General features: G+C 39.1%; 1 protein-coding gene across 2 annotated transcripts in view; it reads left to right on the top strand.

The window, feature by feature from the left end:
• The window catches only part of SCAMP1 (secretory carrier membrane protein 1), a 121,961-nt gene that overhangs the window by 73,878 nt on the left and 26,089 nt on the right, over positions 1 to 21,994 (top strand). For both annotated transcript variants that reach the window (XM_003805053.6, XM_055112277.3), the window contains exon 7: positions 19,691 to 19,792. In XM_003805053.6, coding sequence (XP_003805101.1) covers positions 19,691 to 19,792 — 102 coding nt within the window. The remainder of the gene's footprint in view (positions 1 to 19,690; positions 19,793 to 21,994) is intronic.

The raw sequence follows: 21,994 nt of genomic DNA, 5'->3' as shown, positions 1-21,994 counted from the left end.
TCTTTTGGGCAAATTATTAGGAACTGAGGTTTTAACCCAGATCTTCAGACTAGAAGCTTAGGATGTTATGTTCCTTTCTACTTTATTATATTTACATTATCATTTAGTTTGCAGTGAATCCAGGTACATCAGTGATTTCCACACAGTAAGTTAACTGACTTTGGAATATTTACTAACAATGTTTATTTCTTGACTAGCTCTTTAACCAGTGTAGTTAGTATTTGTTACAAAGTTCTCTGCCCACTGAGTGTTGAGAATGTGGAGAAGATAAATAGCTTGTTAACTTTGTATGCAGCTTATTTCCTAATAGCTTTTCTGAGTATGATCTAAGGACTCTTGGGGCCTTCCTTTCAGAGAGCTTAGGTTCCTCCCTTTTCTAACCGTATACATATGTGAAGCAGATTTCTTCATTTTCAACCAACACAACGTATTGTATAACAGATTGAGTGCAGATACAGATATAAGAAACCATATAGATATAACATTGCTAGGAATTTTAAAACTCTAAAATTAACACTCCTGCATGCACTTGAAAGAATATATAGCCTGTTCTTGTTGGGTAAAATGTTCTGAAATGCTTCAAAATATTCAAAATGCTTTTGTACTTTTTTTTTTTTTAGCATTTTGTGAAATGTTCAAAATGCTTTTGCAGATGCAACTATAGGTTGCCAACCAAAAAAGCTACTTTATATATGAAGTTGACAAGTCTATATATTAAGTTGACAGTCTCTTTTAATTAATGTGCTTATGCCATTTATATTTAATATAATTACTTATCTGCTTGGATTAAAATCTGTCATTTTACCATCTATTTTCTGTTTATTCCAACTATCCTTTGTTTCTTTTCCTTTCTTTTTGCCTTTTTTTTGTTTGGATCAGTTGAGTATCTGTTAATGACTGTCTACTCCCCTATTTCTTCATTATTTATATCTCTTAAAACTGTTTTTTAGTGATGCCCTAATTTTTACAATATATGTCTCTAATCATAGTCTGTATTCAAATAATATTATTCTGCTTCATATGTACTGTAAGGATCTCCCAGCAGAGTACTCTCAGTTCCCCCTTCCCAACCTTTATACAGTTTTAAAATGTATTTTATTTTTATATATGCTAGAAACACACAGTACATTACCTTTAAAGAATTTTTTTAATTTGAATGGGTACATAGGAGGTGTGTATATTTATAGGATATATGAGATATTTTGATACAGGCATGCATTGTGTAATAATTACACTATGGAAAAAGGGGTAGTCATCCCCTCAAGCATTTATCCTTTGTGTTACAAACAATTTAGTTATACTCTTTTAGTTATTTTAAAATCTACAATTATTTTGACAACAGTCACCCTGTTGTGCTATCAAATACTAAGTTACTCATCCTTTCTAATGATTTTTTTTGTATTCATTAACCATCTCTACCTCTCCAGTGCCCTGGCTTCTGCCTACTACCCTTCCTGGCCTCTGGTCACCATCCTTCTTCTATCTCTATGTGTCACTACTTTTGCTTTAGATTTTAATTTTAATTTGCTTTTGATTTTAAAAGAATTAAATATAAGGAAAAATGAATTTTACGTTGGCCTTTATTAATACCATTTCAGCACTTTTCATTTGTGTGTGTGGGTGTATATGTGGAGATCCATGTTTTTGTATCATATCATAATCTTTTTGCCAGAAAATTTTTCTTTAATATTTTTGGTAGAACAGGTCTGCTAATAATCAGTTCTCTGATTTTTGTCTGAAAAAGTCTTCATTTTTTGTTCATCTTTGAAAGATATTATCAATAAGTATAATATGGGTTCACAGGTATTTTTATTGTTTTTACTTTCTTTCGTACTTTAAACACATCATTTTCATCCGTTCTGGCTTGCAAAGATTCTGGCTAGAAGTCCACTATAATTCTTATCCTTATTTTTCTGTATTTAGTGTGTCTTGTTTTCTCTGTCTGTCTTTAATATTTTTTCTGTATTTCTTGTTTTGGGGTGTTTGAATATGATGTGTTAAAGTACGTGTGTGCAATGTGTGTTATGTGTATGTGTGTGTTTCTGTTTATCCTTAGTGTTGTCTAATGGTCTTGGATCTCTGGTTTTGAGTCTCTGGTTTTGGAAAATTCTCAGTCATTCACTGTCTCTTCACATATTTCTTTTGTAACTTCTTTATCGTCGCTTTCTGTAATTTTTATTACATATGTGTTAGAATTTTTGATATTGCCCCACGTCTCTTAGATGTTCTATTCTTTATTTCCATTCTTTTTTACTTTTGCATTTCAGTATATATAATTTCTATTTTCAGTTTCACTGATTCTCTCCCACCCTCAGTTTTGCTGAGTATATTGGTGAGCTTCTCAAAGGTACTCTTCATCTCTGTTATGATATTTTTCACTTCTACCATATCCATTTGGTAATTTCCTATATCTTATATATATGCTAAGATGCCCCATCTCCTCATGCATGTTGGCCACCTTTTTGACTAGAGTCTAAGAACATATTAGTCAATTATTTGAAATTTTTTGTCTGATAATGCCAACACCTGAGTTATATGTGAATATGGTTTTCTTGATTGCTTTGTCTCTACATACTTGACAGTGTGTCTTTTTTTTCTTGTTTCTTTTTATGCCTCATAATTTCTTGTTAAAAACTAGACATCTTTTGAAGACGGTAGAGACTGAAATAAATAGGTTTTGTGCCTTAAGTGGGAGGTAAGATGGGATAGCAAAGCCCATCCTCCTCAGGGCACAGCTGAAGACCCACTGGACATGGCTTTTCTGTTGTGCTAGGCTTTTAGTGTATGGATGGTGTGCTGCTGTGGTGGGGGCAGGTGTCAGGTAATTCAGTCAGAAATTGATCTGGGTTTGGATTTTTGCTCGCCGTGACTGCCCTCAGTACCTCAGAGACTTCAAATTACTTTGGTGTTACCTTATGTTTAGAGTGAGGCCTGCTTTTCCAGAAGCTTTTTCTTGGTGTTTGCTCCATTAGCTTCAGGTTTCTCCTTTGTGCCTGCCCCTCAGAGAGGGCTTCTCTTCGCACACTCTTCCCCCAGGAGTAGAGTGCTGTTACTTGTCACTTTATACTTGGAGCATGGTGGGCATGTTGGGGAGTTAGGGGAGGAGGATATTCTTGTTCTGGTTCAGCCTCAGCCTTAGGCAGCCTGTGTCTCTGGAGTGGAGAGATCTGCCCTTCTCAGTGATCCTGCCCCACCACCATCTCTAAGGTCTCTGTAATAGATATATTCCTGTCCCACCTCCAGGGTTAGAGGATTTTTTTTCCTGTGCCCTTTCCCCAGCTGCAGTGGGTCTTTAGCTGTGCCCTGAGGAAAATGGGCTTTGCTATCCCATTTTACCTCCCACTTAAAACTTTTGTTTGGAAGAGTTAAAGGGGAGTTTTGGTGGCTGCTCTTTGCCTCCCCAAGACCTGTACCCTGAATGAGGCCAGCCTCCCGTCTTTCTTCTGAGCACCTGGTGAGATCTGTGGAGAAGAGCCTGTGAGTGAGTGGTGATACCCATGTAGCTTTGGCTCCTGGGGGTTCTGTACTCTCTCTAACCAACCTTTCATCTTAGAGCAATGCATCACAAGCTTTAGCTGAATTCCTTTTTGCTGGTCTGTTCCAGGTAAACAAGTGCTAGTCTTTTATCTCTCTTTGAGTTATTTTTGGGGTTGTTTGCCCTTTGATGGGTGTTAAGCTGTGATTTTGCAAATGAATGTTTGTTATGAGAGTTAGAAACAGTGGTCTTTTCCACTTTTCTAAGTCCTAAGCTGAAGCCTTCCCCTACTACATCTGAGAGATATAGGAAAGTTCCTTCTTAGACACAGATACATTTACTTGGTGGTCCTCCTCTTCCTCCTCCTCCCTTCCTTCCTTCTTTCTTCCTTCCTTTTCCTCCTCCTCCTTCTTCAGAAGTTTTAAAAGCACTTCAGTTTTTCTTTTTACAATCTATAAGGTTTTTAAAATTTTTTTTAACATTTTGTTTTTACATCTATGAGTTTTCTTTTTAAAGGTAAACCTGTTTGTGAAGATAATCATCTTGTGCTATATGGCATCATTTGCACTTCGGAGTAAATCACTACTGTCAAATATCTCCTTCTGAAAAACTGTGATGCAGAAGGAAGTGTTAGCTTCCAGTTTGAAAATCCCTGTTACTGTTACAATATTTGAGGTTTATAATAAGTATAAAAATAACATAAGAGGAATGAGATTACCTTTTTAAGAATACTTTTTGATGAATCAGTTCTGGATTCTGGATTCTGTGTGTATTCTATTAGCTGGATATTTTGTACACATCTGATTTTTAAAAGGAAATATGGATAAATGGTAGCATTATTCTAGAACAGCAACAGTAGGTATGTCAGAAACATGTATGGTGTATCTAAGAGTAGTTTAGAGGTAGAACAGAGCAGGATGAAACATGTTTACTTATTTCATACATACGTAAATATAAGTTATATATAGTGTTGACTTAAATCATGAGATCTATAAATATAGAAAAGGAGAGCTTTATTTCTTACAGAGGATTACAGCCTGCAGGCTTATTAACATGACCTACAATATGAAGGTTTTTAAAAATTTTTTATTATACTTTAAGTTCTAGGGTACAAGTGCACAACGTGCAGGTTTGATACATAAGTATACATGTGCCATGTTGGTTTGCTGCACCCATCAACTCATCATTTACATTAGGTATTTCTCCTAATGCTATCCCTCCTCCAGCCCCCAACCCCTCATTGTGTGATGTTCCCCGCCCTGCGTCCAAGGGTTCTCATTGTTCAGTTCCCACCTATGAGTGAGAACATGCAGTGTTTGGTTTTCTGTCCTTGCGATAGTTTGCTCAGAATGATAGTTTCCAGCTTCATCCATGTTCCCGCAAAGGACATGAACTCATCCTCTTTTATGGCTGCATAGTATTCCATGGTGTATATGTGCCACATTTGCTTAATCTAGTCTATCATTGATGGACATTTGGGTTGGTTCCAAGTCTTTGCTATTGTGAATAGTGCCGGAGTAAACATACGTGTGCTTGTGTCTTTATAGTAGCATGATTTATAATCCTTTGGGTATATAGCCAGTAATGGGATGGCTGGGTCAAATGGTATTTCTACTTCTAGATCCTTGAGGAATTGCCACACTGTCTTCCACAATGGTTGAACTAATTTACATTCCCATCAACAGTGTAAAAGCTTTCTTATTTCTCCACATCCTCTCCAGCATCTGTTGTTTCCTGACTTTTGATTGATTCCCATTCTAACTGGCGTGAGATGGTATCTCATTGTGGTTTTGATTTGCATTTCTCTGATGACCAGTGATGATGAGCATTTTTTCATGTATCTTTTGGCTGCATAAATGTCTTCTTTTGAAAAGTGTCTGTCCATATCCTTTGCCCACTTTTTGATGGGGTTGTTTTTTCCTTGTAAATTTGTTTTGAGACTTTTGTAGATTCTGGATATTAGCCCTTTGTCAGATGGGTAAATTGCAAAAATTTTCTCCCATTCTGTAAGTTGCCTGGTGACTCCGATGGTAGTTTCTTTTGCCATGCAGAAGCTCTTTAGTTTAATTAGATCTCATTTGTCTATTTTGGCTTTTGTTGCTACTGCTTTTAGTGTTTTAGTCATGAAATCCTTGCCCATGCCTATGTCCTGAATGGTATTGCCTAGGTTTTCTTCTAGGGTTTTTATAATTTTAGGTCTAACATTTAAGTCTTTAATCCATCTTGAATTAATTTTTGTATAAGGTGTAAGGAAGGGATCCGGTTTCAGCTTTCTACATCTGGCTAGCCACTTTCCCCAGCACCATTTATTAAATAGGGAATCCTTTCCCCATTTCTTGTTTTTGTCAGGTTTGTCAAAGATCAGATGGTTGGATATGTGTGGTGTTATTTCTGAGGCCTCTGTTCTGTTCCATTGGTCTAAATATCTGTTTTGGTATCAGTACCATGCTGTTTGGTTACTGTAGCCTTGTAGTATAGTTTGAACTCAGGTAGTGTGATGCCTCCAGCTTTGTTCTTTTTGCTTAAGATTGTCTTGGCAATGCAGGCTCTTTTTTGGTTCCATATGAACTTTACCATAGTTTTTTTCCAATTCTGTGAAGAAAGTCACTGGTAGCTTGATGGGGATGGCATTGAATGTATAAATTACCTTGGGCAGTATGGCCATTTTCACGATATTGATTCTTCCTATACATGGGCATGGAATATTCTTCCATTTGTTTGTGCCCTCTTTTATTTCGTTGAGCAGTGGTTTGTAGTTCTCCTTGAAGGGGTCCTTCACATCCCTTGTAAGTTGGATTCCTAGGTATTTTATTCTCTTTGTAGCAGTTGTGAATGGGAGTTCACTCACAATTTGGCTTTCTGTTTGTTATTGGTGTATAGGAATGCTTGTGATTTTTGCACATTGATTTTGTATCCTGAGACTTTGCTGAAGTTGCTTATCAGCTTAAGGAGATTTTGGGCTGAGATGATGGGGTTTTCTAAATATACAATCATGTCATCTGCAAAATTTGACTTCCTCTTTTCCTAATTGAATACCCGTTATTTCTTTCTCTTGCCTGATTGCCCTGGCCAGAACTTCCAACACTATGTTGAATAGGAGTGGTGAGAGAAGGCATCCTTGTCTTGTGCCAGTTTTCAAAGGGAATGCTTCCAGTTTTTGTCCATTCAGTATGATATTGGCTGTGGGTTTGTCATAAATAGCTTTTATTATTTTGAGATACGTCCCATCAATACCTAGTTTATTGAGAGTTTTTAGCGTGAAGCACTGTTGAATTTTGTCAAAGGCCTTTTCTGCATCTATTGAGATAATCATGTGGTTTTTGTCTTTGGTGCTGTTTATGTGATGGATTATGTTTATTGATTTGCGCATGTTGAACCAGTGTTGCATCCCAGGGATGAAACCGACTTGATCATGGTGGATAAGCTTTTTGATGTGCTGCTGGATTCAGTTTGCCAGTATGTTACTGAGGATTTTTGCATCGATGTCCATCAGGGATATTGGTCTAAAATTCTCTTTTTTTGTGTGTATCTCTGCCAGGCTTTGGTATCAGGATGATGCTGGCCTCATAAAATGAGTTAGGGAGGATTTCCTGTTTTTCTGTTGTTTGGAATAGTTTTAGAAGGAATGGTACCAGCTCCTCTTTGTACCTCTGATAGAATTCGGCTGTGAATCCGTCTGGTCCTGGACTTTATTTGGTTGGTAGGCTATTAATTGTTGCCTCAATTTCAGAGCCTGTTATTGGTCTATTCAGAGATTCAACTTCTTCCTGGTTTAGTCTTGGGAGGGTGTATGTATCCAGTAATTTATCTGTTTTTTCTAGATTTTCCAGTTTATTTGTGTAGAGGTGTTTATAGTATTCTCTGATGGTAGTTTGTATGTCTGTAGGATCGGTGGTGATACCCCTTTATCATTTTTTATTGCATCTATTTGATTCTCCTCTCTTTTCTTCTTTATCAGTCTTGCTAGCAGTCTGTCAGTTTTGTAGATCTTTTCAAAAAACCAGCTCCTGGATTCATTGATTTTTTGAAGGGTTTTTTGTGTCTCTATCTCCTTCAGTTCTGCTCTGATCTTAGTTATTTCTTGCTTTCTGCTAGCTTTTGAATGTGTTTGCTCTTGCTTCTCTAGTTCTTTTAATTGTGGTGATAGGGTGTCTATTTTAGATCTTTTCTGCTTTCTCTTGTGAGCATTTAGCGCTATAAATTTCCCTCTACACACTGCTTTAAATGTGTCCTAGGGATTCTGGTACGTTGTGTCTTTGTTCTCATTGGTTTCAAAGAACATCTTTATTTCTGCCTTCATTTCGTTTTTTACCCCATAGTCATTCAGGAGCAGGTTGTTCAGTTTCCATGTAGTTGAGCGGTTTTGAGTGAGATTCTTAATCCTGAGTTCTAGTTTGATTGCATTGTGGTCTGAGAGACAGTTTGTTGTGATTTCTGTTCCTTTACATTTGCTGAGGAGTGCTTTACTTCCAATTCTGTGGTCAATTTTAGAATATGTGCAATGTAGTGCTGAGACGAATGTATATTCTGTTGATTTTGGGTGGACAGTTCTGTAGGTGTCTATCAGGTCCGCTTGATGCAGAGCTGAGTTCAAGTCCTGGATATCCTTGTTAACCTTCTGTCTCGTTGATCTGTCTAATGTTGACAGTGGGGTGTTAAAGTCTCCCATTATTATTGTGTGGGAGTCTAAGTCTCTTTGTAGGTCTCTAAGGACTTGCTTTATGAATCTGGGTGCTCCTGGATTGAGTGCATATATATTTAGGATAGTTAGCTCTTCTTGTTGAATTGATCTGTTTACCATTATATAATGGCCTTCTTTCTCTCTTTTGATCTTTGTTGATCTGAAGTCTATTTTATCAGAGACTAGGATTGCAACCCCTGCTTCTTTTTGCTTTCCATTTGCTTGGAGGATCTTCCTCCACCCCTTTATTTTGAGCCTATGTGTGTCTCTGCAGGTGAGGTGGGTCTCCTGAATACAGCACCCTGATGGGTTTTGAATCTTTATCCAATTTGCCAGTCTGTGTCTTTCAGCTGGGGCATTTAGCCCATTTACATTTAGGGTTAATATTGTTATGTGTGAATTTGATCCTGTCATTATGATGTTCGCTGGTTATTTTGCCTGTTAATTGATGCAGTTTCTTCCTAGCATCGATGGCCTTTACAATTTGGCATGTTTTTGCAGTGGCTGGTACTGGTTGTTTTTTTCCATGTTTAGTGCTTCCTTCAGGAGCTCTTGTAAGGCAGGCCTAGTGATGACAAAATCTCTCAGCATTTGCTTGTCTGTGAAGTATTTTATTTCTCCTTCACTTATGAAGCTTAGTTTGGCTGGATATGAAATTCTGGGTTGAAAATTGTTTTCTTTAAGAATATTGAATATTGGCCCCTACTCTCTTCTGGCTTGTAGGGTTTTTGCCGAGAGATCTGCTGTTAGTCTGATGGAGTTACCTTTGTCAGTAACCTGACCTTTCTCTCTGGCTGCCCTTAACATTTTTTCCTTCATTTCAGCCTTGGTGAATCTGACAATAATGTGTCTTGGAGTTGCTCTTCTCAGGTAGTATCTGTGTGGCATTCTCTGTATTTCATGAATTTGAATGTTGACCTGCTTTGGTAGGTTGGGGAAGTTTTCCTGGATAATATCCTTTAGAGTGTTATACAACTTGGTTCCATTTTCCCCGTCACTTTCAGGTACACCAATGAGACATAGATTTGGTCTTTTCACATAGTCCCATGTTTCTTGGAGGCTTTGTTGATTTCTTTTTACTCTTTTTTCTCCAACACTTCATTTCATTCATTTGATCTTCAATCACTGATATCCTTTCTTCCACTTGATTGAATTGGCTACTGAAGCTTTTGCATGAATCACATAGTTCCCGTGCCGTGGTTTTCAGCTCCATCAGGTCCTTTTAAGGTCTTCTCTATGCTGTTTATTCTAGTTAGCCATTCGTCTAATCTTTTTTCAAGATTTTTAGCTTCTTCGTGATGGGTTTGAACATCCTCCTTTAGCTTGGAGAAGTTTGTTATTACGGATCGTCTGAAGCCTTCTTCTCTCAACTCGTCAAAGTCATTCTCCGTTCAGCTTTGTTCCCTTGCTGGTGAGGAGCTGTGTTCCTTTTCAGGAGAAAGGGCGCTCTGATTTTTAGAATTTTCAGCTTTTCTGCTTTGGTTTCTCCCCATCTTTGTGGTTTTATCTACCTTTGGTCTTTGATGATGGTGATGTATAGATGGGATTTTGGTGTGGATGTCCTTTCTGTTTGTTAGTTTTCCTTTTAACAGTCAGGACTGTCAGCTGCAGGTCTGTTGGAGTTTGCTGGAGGTCCACTCCAGACTGTTTGCCTCGGTATCACCAGCGGAGGCTGCAGAACATCAAATATTGCAGAATGGCTAATGTTGCTGCCTGATCCTTCCTCTGGAAGCTTCGTCTCAGAGGTGCACCTGGCCATATGAGGTGTCTGTTGGCCCCTACTGGGAGGTGCCTCCCAGTTAGGCTACTCGGGGGTCAGGGACCCACTTGAGGAGGCAGTCTGTCCGTCCTCAGATCTCAAACTCCATGCTAGGACAACCACTACTCTCTTCAAAGCTGTCAGACAGGGACATTGAAGTCTGCAGAAGTTTCTGCTGCCTTTTGTTCAGCTATGCCCTGCCCCCAGAGGTGGAGTCTACAGAGGCAGGCAGGCCTCCTTGAGTTGTGGTGGGCTCCACCCAGTTCGAGCTTCCCAGCAGCTTTCTTTACCTACTCAAGCCTCAGCAATGGTGGACGCCCTTCTCCCAGCCTTGCTGCCACCTTGCAGTTCGATCTCAGACTGCTGTGCTAGTAGTGAGCAAGGCTCTGTGGGCGTGGGACCCTCCGAGCCAGGCACAGGATGTAATCTCCTGGTGTGCCGTTTGCTAAGACCATTGGAAAAGCACAGTGTTAGGGTGGAAGTGTCCCGATTTTCCAGGTACCATCTGTCATGGCTTCCCTTGGCTAGGAAAGGGAATTCCCTGACCCCTTTCACTTCCCAGGTGAGGTGACACCCTGCCCTGCTTCGGCTCACCCTCCGTGGGTGGCACCCACTGTCCAACCAGTCCCAGTGAGATGAACCAGGTACATCAGTTGGAAATGCAGAAATCATCCGTCTTTTGTGTCGATCATGCTGGGAGCTGCAGACCAGAGCTGTTCCTATTTGGCTGTCTTCGAACAGATCACTATAAAGTTTTGATAGTTGATTTAGGGTTTGAAGTTATGTTAACACTTTATTGAAGAGTTTAGGGGGGAAAATGATGTTTCAAGGTATATGATTAAAATAGGAAATTTCAAGTGTAAGAGTGATAGGACCATCAAGAGAATTAATATTAAACTTTTCAAGTGGTATTAGTAAAAAGGTGGCTGGGTCAGGGCACACTGGCCCATGCCCGTAATCCCAGCACTTTGGGAGGCCGAGGCAGGCGGATTACCTGATGTCAGGAGTTTGAATCCAGCCTGACCAATGTGGCAAAACCCCGTCTCTACTAAAATTACAAACAAAACAAAACAAAAATTAGCCAGGCATGGTGGCACGTGCCTATAATGCCAGCTGTTTGGGAGGCTGAGGCAAGAGAATTGCCTGAACCTGGGAGGCGGAGTGAGCCGAGATCAGTGAGCCAGGATTGAGCCACTGCACTCCAGCCTGGGCAACAGAGTGAGGCTCTGTCTCAAAGAAAAAAGGTGACTGGGTGTGGTGGCTCGTGTGTATAATCCCAGCATTTTGGGAGGCCAAGAGGAGAGGATTGCTTGAGCTTGGTGCTCGAGACCAGGCTGGGCAACATGGTGAAACCTGATCTCTACAAAAAGTACAAATATTAGTCGGTTGTCATGGCATGTGCCTGTAGTCCCAGCTACTCGGGAGGCTGAGGTGGGAGGATTGATTGAGCCCAAGAGGTTGAGGCTGCAGTGAGCTGTGATCATGCTGCTGCACTCTAGACTGGGTGACATAGTAAGACCTTGTCTCAAAAAAAGAAGGAAAAAAGCATGATAAATAGTTTCATGATGTGGTATTCTAGATGTTTGAAAACTCAAACTTCTACTGTTTAGTATTCTCTGTTCAGATAGGTGTCATGGAGGCTTATTTGCAGAAAAATGTTTGAGTTTTTTGTTTGTTTGTTTGTTTTGAGACAGAGTCTTTCTCTGTTGCCCAAGCCAGGGTGCCGTGGCTCGATCTCTGCTCACTGCAAACTCAGCCTCCTGAGTTCAAGCAGTTCTCCTGTCTCAGCCTCCCGAGTAGGTGTCCACAACCATGCCTGGTTAATTTTTGTATTTTTAGTAGAGACAGAATTTCACCATGTTGGCCAGGCTGGTCTCGAACTCCTGACCTCAGGTGATCTGCCTCCCTCTGCCTCACAAAGTGCTGGGATTACAGGTGTGAGTCACCGCGCCCGGCTGAGTTTTGTTTTATAAGAGCATAGCCTATGTAATAGCTTGGAAACAGTCCATTTGTGACCTAGGATCTAATCAATGTTGATTTCCGTTTTCCTTTTATTTAATTTTTTTGTTCAAAGGTAATTTGAAAATGGTTATCTACTGGCTGATTTTGTCTGTTTAAGCTTTCTACATTGAGTATCAATTCAAATGTGAGATTTTAGTTGTTATATTCTCCTATATATAAGAAACACTGCATTGAGCATTTGGGGTTAATTTACTTTAGCTAGTGGTGTTCTATTCCTTGATAATTAAATTTCTTGGAGATGATGGAATTGAAATATTATCTTAGAGGTAGTTTTATCACTTGGTTAAGAATTTTAGCTTAAGGCTGGGTGCCATGGCTCATGCCTGTAATCCCAGCACTTTGGGAGGCCAAGGCAGCCGGATCATGAGGTCAGGAGTTCGAGACCATCTTGGCTAACACGGTGAATCCCTGTCTTTACTAAAAATACAAAAACAAAAATATTAGCTGGGTGTGGTGGTGGGTGCCTGTAGTCCCAGCTATGCGTGAGGCTGAGGCAGGAGAATGGCATGAACCCTGGAGGCAGAGCTTGCAGTGAGCTGAGATCGTACCACTGCACTCCAGCCTGGGCAACAGAGCTAGACTCTGTCTCAAAAAAAAAAAAAAAAAAAAAGAATTTTACCTTAATAGATGCACAGATAAGTAGCAGCATTTCTGTTACCAGCTATGTATTTGGATTATTTGACCTCTCTAAATCTGTTTGCTCATCCGTAAAATAGAGTCAATATTAGTGTGCCTCACGTGGGTGTTGTACGGTTTGAATGGGCAATACATGTGTTTGACATAGTGCTTGGCAAATAATGTTCAAAAAATGTTAGCTATTATTAAGTCTGTTAAGTATAGAGGATTCAGAGTTTGCACCAAGGTTGTGGTCTAGGTTTGATATTGTTCAGGTTTAAAACTTCATGTAATGTGAGCTTTTTCATTGTCCCCTGTGCTTTTGACAAAGCATAGGTGGGAAGAAGAGAGTTCAGAGTCTCTTTCATTCCAGTCCTGTGCTTTTTTTAGCCAGACTAGTGAGTGGTTTTGCTTTTTTTTTTTTTTTTTTTTTTGAGATAGGATCTCATTCTGTCACCCAGGCTGGAATACAGTAGCACAACCATTGTTCATTGCTGCTTTATTTTCCAGGCTCAAATGATCCTCCTGCCTCAGCCTCCCAAATAGGCAGGACTACAGGCATGTGCCACTACACCTAATTTTTCTTATTTTTAATAGAGATGAGGTCTTACTGTATTGCCCCATGCTGGTCTTGAACTCCTGAGCTCAAGCGATCCTCCCACCTTGGCTCCTAAAGTTCTAGGATTACAAGCGTCAACCATTGTGCCCAGCTCTTAATAGATTTTAAGAGATAGACTCTATTATAAATTTAGAATTTTCGAATCTTCTTCCAAAAAAACATATGCAAATTTTTTTTGCACTGTTATGGTAAGGGGCAGTTCATAGTGCTGCCTTTCAAGCCTACTAATAGACTCCCTATTCTGGAGAAAGAATTCATTTCAGCATAAAGTTACTGAAGAGGGAATATGGGGCTGGTTTAGACAGTTTTGGAGCCCCCAAATAAGACAAGAAAAGCACCTGTACTTCTTAGGTTTCTGTGTTAGTCCATTTTCATATTGCTATGAAGAAATGCTCAAGACTGGTTAATTTATAAAGAAAAAGATGTTTAATGGACTCACAGTTCCACATGGCTGGGGAGGCCTCACAATCATGGCAGAAGGGGAAGGAGGAGCAAAGGTATGTCTTACATGGTGGCAGGCAAGAGAGTGTGTGCAGGGGAACTGCCCTTTATAAAACCATGCAGTCTTGTGAGACTTACTCACTTTCATGAGAACAGCACAGGAAAACCTGCCCCCATGATTCAGTTACTTGCCACCAGGTCCCTCCCATGACATGTGAGGATTCTGGAAGCTACAATTCAAGATGAGATTTGAGTGGGGACACAGCCAAATTCTATCAGTTTCTTTTTATTCTAATGCCTGTACACCATCAATAATTTCTTGTATTACTTGATTCTAGTAGTCTTGATTGTTAGCAACCATGTTCCAGAAATTTTCAGTATCTTATCAACAGCCTAATGCCACTTCTGTGAGCAGGATATTACTTCTGTGAGCAAAACAGTTTATTTTGATACAGTATTACATGAGTGTAATACAGGTATCAACAAGTAATATTTATCAGTTGCTTTCTGTGTGCCTATGCATTCCCAGCTAAGCACTTTACCTGCAGTATTTTATTTATATAAAAGCATGTTCCACTGTTACCCCCATTTTGCAAATGGAAAATCTCAGGCTTAATACTTTGCCCAAAGTTACACAACTTTAAGTGGGAGAGTCTGGATTCAAACCCAAATCTGTAAATTCATGTTCTCTTATCTGCTATGTTGAGTTGCCAGAGTTAAATACATTTAGTGGTGTGCTTTAGTTAACTTGTGTCCCCCCATCTTAGCCCTTTGAAATAATGAAATACTTTGTCTTTTCCCGTCCCAGCAAATGGTAGTTGTAATTAATATCTCTGGTATTGATTTGGCATGTGAAATAAACTTTACAAGATCAAATAAGCTTATTTTCTGAGATTTATTGTCATACTTCAGGGAAGAACTTTTCTATTAAAATTGTGCTGCAGCTTGACTGTAGAAGACATTAAACCAAAAACTACTTGCTTATTTGAAATTCAGTTGGAATTCCAGTAGGCTTTGATCTGAAAAAGCCAGGATGGCAAGTAGTAGAGAGCTTTTATTTATGTGTTCTGATGAGAAAATACATTACTTAGGTGGATTTATTATGAATAAATATCCATGATACCATAAATACTTTATCGTAAACTGAGGCAGATTACAATTTAATTCACATAGGTTAAATCAATGTATAGTGTTTTTATTTTTAAATCTATATTTCTGTTCTTTGGTTTAAAATGGCTATGTTCAAGCTGATTTAAACAGTCGGCTTTCTGGTCTCTTCCTGCACGCAAGACCTACCTTCTGAATGCCAATAGAAGTTCTTCTTCCCCTGATGATGTTTTTTTTTTTTTTTTTTTCCTGGACCTTTTCTGATTCTGGCTAAGGTACAGCTCTCCTGGGGGTCTTCTGGCTATTCCAGAGCTCCTCAGCTTTTCCTTGCCCTTCCCTCAAGCATCTGAAAGGAACTTGATATTCACGTGATGATTGTATTGCTTCAGTTTGTTTTGAATTTGACTGATTTTGCATTTGCAGTAATTTGGACAGCTCAGGTAAAGGAAGATTTGTGCTCTCTTGGAGATAAGAGTCTAGGTAGTTAAGTAAGTGCTGGGATATGGAGTTTATGTCTTAGAGAACTTTGAAGTGTTTTAAAATAATTATTCGTATTAATGGTCAGTGTGCAATGAAATGAATTTTATTGTCTCCTTATTCAGAAATAGAAAAGTTGGTAAAATGAAATAAATACAATCTTTTGAGAATGATATTTAACCTGCTTAATATCTTTTATTTAGCTTTATTTAAAATAAAACTAGACAAAAGTAAACTTTGAGGTTTTCATTTGATCAGTTTTGTACACTAACTGTGCATTTGTGTGTACTAACTGTACATACAGAAAGAGGAAGGTGGACTAGTTTTAACATACCTCCATTTGTATTTGAAAGCAATATTTTAGAAATAGTTTTTGAGTAGGACTTCTTAATTTTTAAAACATATTCAGTATCTTCTAATAGATTTCTTAACTAGAAATTACAGTTAGGCAGTTTCAGCTTCTAGAATGTGTCTAAGAATTTGGAACAAGGTAATGGACATAGCTGTTGTGAAGGCTGTAGACATTATTCAGCCCCTTTTTAGAGCACATATTTTATATATTTATAATGTAAAATATTTTAATAGTCTGGTTTCTTGGCACACAAAATAGAAGTAAAAACTCTAAGTGAAAAAAATATAATATTAAGTTATATTCTTCATTCTTTGCCAGAGGGACAGGGAAATAGAAATATACTTTAGAAGTGTCTGTTTCAAAATAGTAAAAAGAAAAATTAGTATTAAAAGTGATGTGTTCTATAGTATCCCTGGAGATATGAGTCATACATAGGATTTCTATTCAGTATTATAAAAATAGCATTTTATATTGTAGATTTTGATATTGGTTATTTTTCATTAATAATTTTTTCTCAGCTGTATGGTCATTAATACCAGCTTTGGTGTAATATAGTACTGATGCAATAAGATGTGGAACCATTTAGTTTAAATCTGACTGACATAGAAAACATTATTAATGAACCATTAAAATTTGCTCTTTTGTGACTCAGGGGAAATGGCTGATTCTAGAGTAGGGGTCTCCAACCCCTGGGCTGTGGGCTTGTACTGGCCAGTGACCTGTTAGGAACTGGGCCACACAGCAGGAAGTGAGCACCAGCTAGCGAGCATTACCACCTGAGCTCTGCCTCCTGTCAGATCAACAGTGGCATTAGATTCTCATAGGAGTACAAACCCTATTGTGAACTGCGTGTGCAAAGGATCTAGGTTGCATGCTCCTTATGAGAATCTAATACCTGATGATCTGAGATAGTTTGATCCTGAAACCATCCCACCCCACCATATGTAGAAAAATTGTTTTCCACGAAACAGGTCCCTGGTGCCAAAAAGGTTGGGGACCACTGCTTTAATGTATTCATGTTAACTCATTGCCATGTTTTATACTGGTTATAGAAATGTAAAAACCTTAAAATAGTCAAGACAACTTTGAAAAAGAACAATAAAGTTGATGGACTAACACCACCTAATTTGAAGACTTACTAGAAAACTTCAAAATAGTATAGTATTGACAAAAAGGTAGACAAATAGAAGAGTGGGAGAGAATGGCAAGCCCAGAAATAAACCCAGCCATAGACAGACTACTAATTTTGAGAAAGGTACAAAGGGTACGTAATGCAGAAAGGACAGTCTTTTTAAGAAATGCTGCTAGAACAATTGGATAACCATGTGCAAAAAAGAACTTCATACTTGATATGATATTTTAAAAAATTAACTCAAAAAAGAACATAGACTTGAATGTAAAACTGAAAATAGAAAACTCCTAGAAAAAAACAGGAAAAAAAAAATCTTTGCATTCTTGGCTTTGGCAGATTTCTCAGAAACAACAGTAAAATCAAGATATATAAAAGAACAAGCGTGAATACACTGGAGTTCGTAAAAAGGCAAAACTCCTTTTCAAAAGAAACTTTCTTCTTCTTCTTCCTCCTCCCTCCTCCCCCTCTCCCTCCCCTCCCTTCTTCCCCTCCCTCCTCCCCTCCCCTCCTCCCCTCCCCTCCTCCCCTGCCCCCTTCGCCTACCCCTTCCTCCCCCTTCTCCCTCCTCCCCCTTCTCCCTCCTGCCTCCTTCCCCCTTCCTCCCTCCTTCCCCCTCTTTCCCTGTCCTCCCTCTCCTCCCCTCCTCCCCCATCCTCTCCTCCTCCCTCCTCTCCTCCTCCCCTCTCCTTCCCCCTCCTCCCCTCTCCTTCCCCCTCCTCCCCTCTCCTTCCCCCTCCTCCCCCCTCCTCCCCTTCTCCCCCTTCCCCCTCCTCTCCCCCTCCCCCTTCCTCCTCCTTTCCCCCTCCCCCTTCCCCCTCCCCCTTCCCCTCTTCCACTCCTCCCTCCTCCCCCCTCCTCTCCCCTCCTCCTCCTTCCTCCTTCTTCCTCCCCTTTCCTCCCCTTTCCTCCCTCCTCTCCTCCCCTCTCCTTCCCCCTCCTCCCCTCTCCTTCCCCCTCCTCCCCTCTCCTTCCCCCTCCTCCCCTCTCCTTTCCCCTTCTCCCCCTTCCCCCTCCTCTCCCCCTCCCCCTTCCTCCTCCTTTCCCCCTCCCCCTTCCCCCTCCTCTCCCCCTCCCCTTCCCCTCTTCCACTCCTCCCTCCTCCCCCCCTCCCCTCCTCCTCCTTCCTCCTCCTTCCTCCCCTTTCCTCCCCTTTCCTCCCCTTTCCTCCCCTTTCCTCCCCCCTCCTCCTCCACTACTGCTGCTACTACTTCTTCTTCCTCTTCTTCCTCCTCTTCTTCTTCCTCCTTCTCCTCCTCCTCCTCTTCCTCTTCCCTTTTGTTTTTTTTTTTAAATAAAGATGGGTGTCTCACCATGTTGCCCAGGCTCATGTCAAACTCCTAGCCTCAAGCAGTCCTCTTACCTCAGTGTCTAAATAGCTGAGATTACAGGTGTGAGCCATTACACCAGCTCCCAAAAGACACTCTTAAGAGAATGAAAAGACAAGCAACAGACGGAGAGAAAATCTTTGTCAAGGATATATCTGAAAGAGGACTTGTATTTCTAGAATATAGTTTTAAAAACTCTCACAACTCAACGATAAAGGAAAAAGCAATCTAATTACAACATCAGAAAAATATTTTAATTAGTTCATGAAAGAAGATCTATATATGACAAAAAGCACATAAAGAGATGCTCAACAACATTACTTATTAGGAAGATGCAAATTAAAACCATGTAAGATATTACTATACAGCTATTACAATAGCTAGAATTAAAAAGACCGTAACAAGTGTTAATGAGATGTGGAGGAGCTGGAATACTCATGTACTGCCAGTGGGGATGAAAAGTAGAACAACCAGGCTGGGCACAGTGGCTCATGCCTGTAATCCCAGCACTTTGGGAGGCCGAGGCGGGCGGATCACCTGAGGTCGGGAGTTCAAGACCAACCTGACCAACGTGGAGAAACCCCCTCTCTACTAAAAATGCAAAATTAGCTGGGCATGGTGGCCCATGCCTGTAATCCCAACTACTCGGGAGGCTGAGACAGGAGAATCGCTTGAACCTGGGAGGCAGAGGTTGTGGTGAGCCGAGATTGCGCCATTGCACTCCAACTTGGGCAAGAAGAGCAAAACTCCGTCTCAAAAAAAAAAAAAAAGAAAATGTAAATAAAAATAGAACAACCTGTTTGTAAAACAGTTTGGCAGTTTCTTAAAAAGTTAAACGTATACCTATGATATGTTCCAGCCTTCCCACTTGTAGGTATTTACCTAAGAGAAAAAGGAAATATATGTTCATGGGAAGACTTGTACATGACTATTAATAATAGCTTTATTATGAATAATAACAATAATAACTTTATTTATAATAATAAAAAACTAGAAACAACCTAACTGTCCCAACAGTGAATGAATAAACTGTGGTATATTTACACAGTGGAATACTACTCAGCAATGAAAAGGAATGAACTTTTGATACATGCCACAAAACTGGGTGAATCTCAGAATAGTTGTGCTGAGTAAAATAAGCCAGACAAGGAAAAAAGACTACATAATATATGATCCCATTTATATAAAATTCTATAAAATAGTCAAACTATGGTAACAGAAAAACAGTGGGTAGGGTAGGGCTACCAAGGGGCTCAAGGAAACTTTGGGGATATGCTCATCATAGTGATTGGGGAATCAAGTATATAAATAAGTCAAAAATTATTAAAGCGATATTTTAAATATTTGCAATTCATTGTATGTTGATTGTAATTCTATGATGCTGTTTAATAAAAGAAGAAAACAAGTAAGTTTTTTTGTCAAGAGGGATTGTGGTGCAGTTGGAAATTGAAAGGACAAAGTGAGGTTAGAATAACGATATCTAGTGTTAGCATGACGAGTTCACATAAGTTATTACAATGTTGTTAACTTGAGGCCTCAGGTGGTTGCCACTTTTTTTTGTTTGTGCTTTTAAGGTTTGAATGTCATTCTGCAGGTAAATGTAAAGATAATGAGAAAAATGACGTTTCCCCCTTCTTTCTCTCTTCCTAACCCCCTTTTTTCTTTCTTTCTTTTTTTTTTCAAAGGAGTGACAGTTCATTTAGATTCTTTGTATTCTTCTTCGTCTATATTTGTCAGTTTGCTGTACATGTACTCCAAGCTGCAGGATTTCATAACTGGGGCAATTGGTAAGTTTTTTTTTTTTTTTTTTTACTAGTTTTCAGCTTTAATCTAATATTGTAATAGAATTTTTGGCTTCCTAATCTAGTTAACACAGATAAACCAGATTAGAAAAATTAAATAAAAAGCAAAAATTGTTTTAAAAATACAATTTTAAAATGTCATAAGGCATAAACTTTGGACAAATCTGTGTCTTTGAAGATTATGTTCCCATCTTTAAAAACAGCACATTTTATCTAGTTTAAATAAAACATGTATGTAAGGGCGCTAAGAGGAAGACTGCAAAAGAGACTGAGGTGGTCAGAGAGATAGAAGGACCAAGGAATGTGGAAGGGACAGGAAAGAGCTTCAGGGATTTTAAGGAAAAGGGATACCTATTATGTATAAAGCCCTATTTTAGGTATACAAACAGATATATTTTTATATACGAATATACATGGACACTTGTCTTTGAAAGGTAGAATCACTGCACACACGTTATATACATATATCTTTAAACAATCGAATCATTCTCATGGCTCATTCAGTGGGGGACCTCAGAAATGGAGACTATCTGGACCCAGGCTAGGAGGTAATAGCAGATTTAGGTCTCTCTTTACATTCTGATGCAAACATTCCTTGAGTGAAATGGTGGGTGGAAGAGTACACATCTCTAAAATTATCTGTTCCTCTCTTCTTTCTTTTATAGTGACTTGCATTCAGCTGTATTCTTACATGTCAGAAGCATGTGTGATGCAACTTTGTTCCACTGTGTACATTAAACCAAAATTGAAATTAGCATTTAATTAGAATGTGTTGAGGACTTACATTTAGTATTCTGCTACTGAAGTGGAGAAGTGATTGGCAGACAACTCCTGGCAGTTCTGCAGAGCTCCTAATGGGCATAAATACATGCAGAAAATTTATATAGATATTTAAAATCAGTTCTCAGATAAAGTAGTTTTTATTATTATTTTAAATAGTGTCTAGTTTTTGGTATTTTAGGGAAAGGAAATGTTTTAAATGTTTAATTAAAAATATACTGCTTACTTTAACAGCACGAGGTTTTTTTAATTCTCGTGAAATTGAGGTAATTTCTTTCGCTTTTTAGCACAGACATAGGGAAAATGCTAAAATTGAGCATAACAGCATGTATGTGACTAAATAGCGTAAAAAGAGTCTGCTAATGAGGTTGCATACAGAATTGACCTGTTTTAAGATAGACCCTCATGTAGTTCAGATTTTTTAGGTTAAACTTTTTACTTTTAGGTAATCATAGATTCACATACAATCATAATAAATAACACAGAGATCTCAGGTACCCTTTATCCTGTTTCACCCAATGGTAATAATCTTGTAGAACTATAGTAAAATATAAATACCAAGATCTTGACATTGATAGTAAAGATAAAGCACATTTTCATCACCAGAGGATTCCTCATGTTGCTTTTTCATAGCCACACTCAAAACTCCCCTTTTCCCACTCCTTAACCCCTGGCAATCACTAATGTCTTCTTCATTTTTGTTGTTTTGTCATTTCAAGAAGGTTATAGATGTGGAATCATAGTCTACAACCTTTGGCTTTTTTCCCCTCAGTGTTATTTTCTGGAGATTTATCCAGGTTGTTATGTTTATCTGTAGTTTATTCTAATTGATTGATTGATTGATTGATTGATTGAGACAGAGTCTCGCCCTATCACCCAGGCTGGAGTGCCGTGGCATGATCTCAGCTCACTGCCTCCACCTCCTCGGTTCAAGTGATTCTCATGCCTCAGCCTCCCGAGTAGCTGGGATTACAGGCGCCTGCCACCCAGCCCAGCTAATTTTTCTATTTTTAGTAGAGACAGGATTTCGCCATGTTGCCCAGGCAGGTCTTGAAGTCCTGGCCTCGTGTGATCTGCCCGCCTCAGCCTTCCATAATACTGGGATTACAAGCGTGAGCTACCATGTCTGGCCTCCTTTTTATTTTTGAGTAGTATTCTATGATATGGATGTATCACAGGTTATTTAACTGTTCACCAGTTGAAGGGCATCAGTATTGTGTCCAGTTTTGGACTATTACAAATAAAGCTGCCATGAAATTTGTGAATAGATTTTTGTGTGAACATAATTTTCATTTCTCTGGGATAAATGCCCAAGAGTGTAATTATTGGTTTATATGGATGTTGCACGTTTAGTTTTCTTTTCTTTTTTTTTAATTATACTTGAAGTTTTAGGGTACATGTGCACAT

The sequence above is a fragment of the Pan paniscus genome, chromosome 4 (genome assembly GCF_029289425.2).
Source record: "Pan paniscus chromosome 4, NHGRI_mPanPan1-v2.0_pri, whole genome shotgun sequence".
In the NCBI taxonomy this organism is placed as follows: domain Eukaryota; kingdom Metazoa; phylum Chordata; class Mammalia; order Primates; family Hominidae; genus Pan; species Pan paniscus.
Note: the sequence above shows the minus strand (reverse complement) of the source record. Positions and strands in the feature narration are given on the sequence as shown.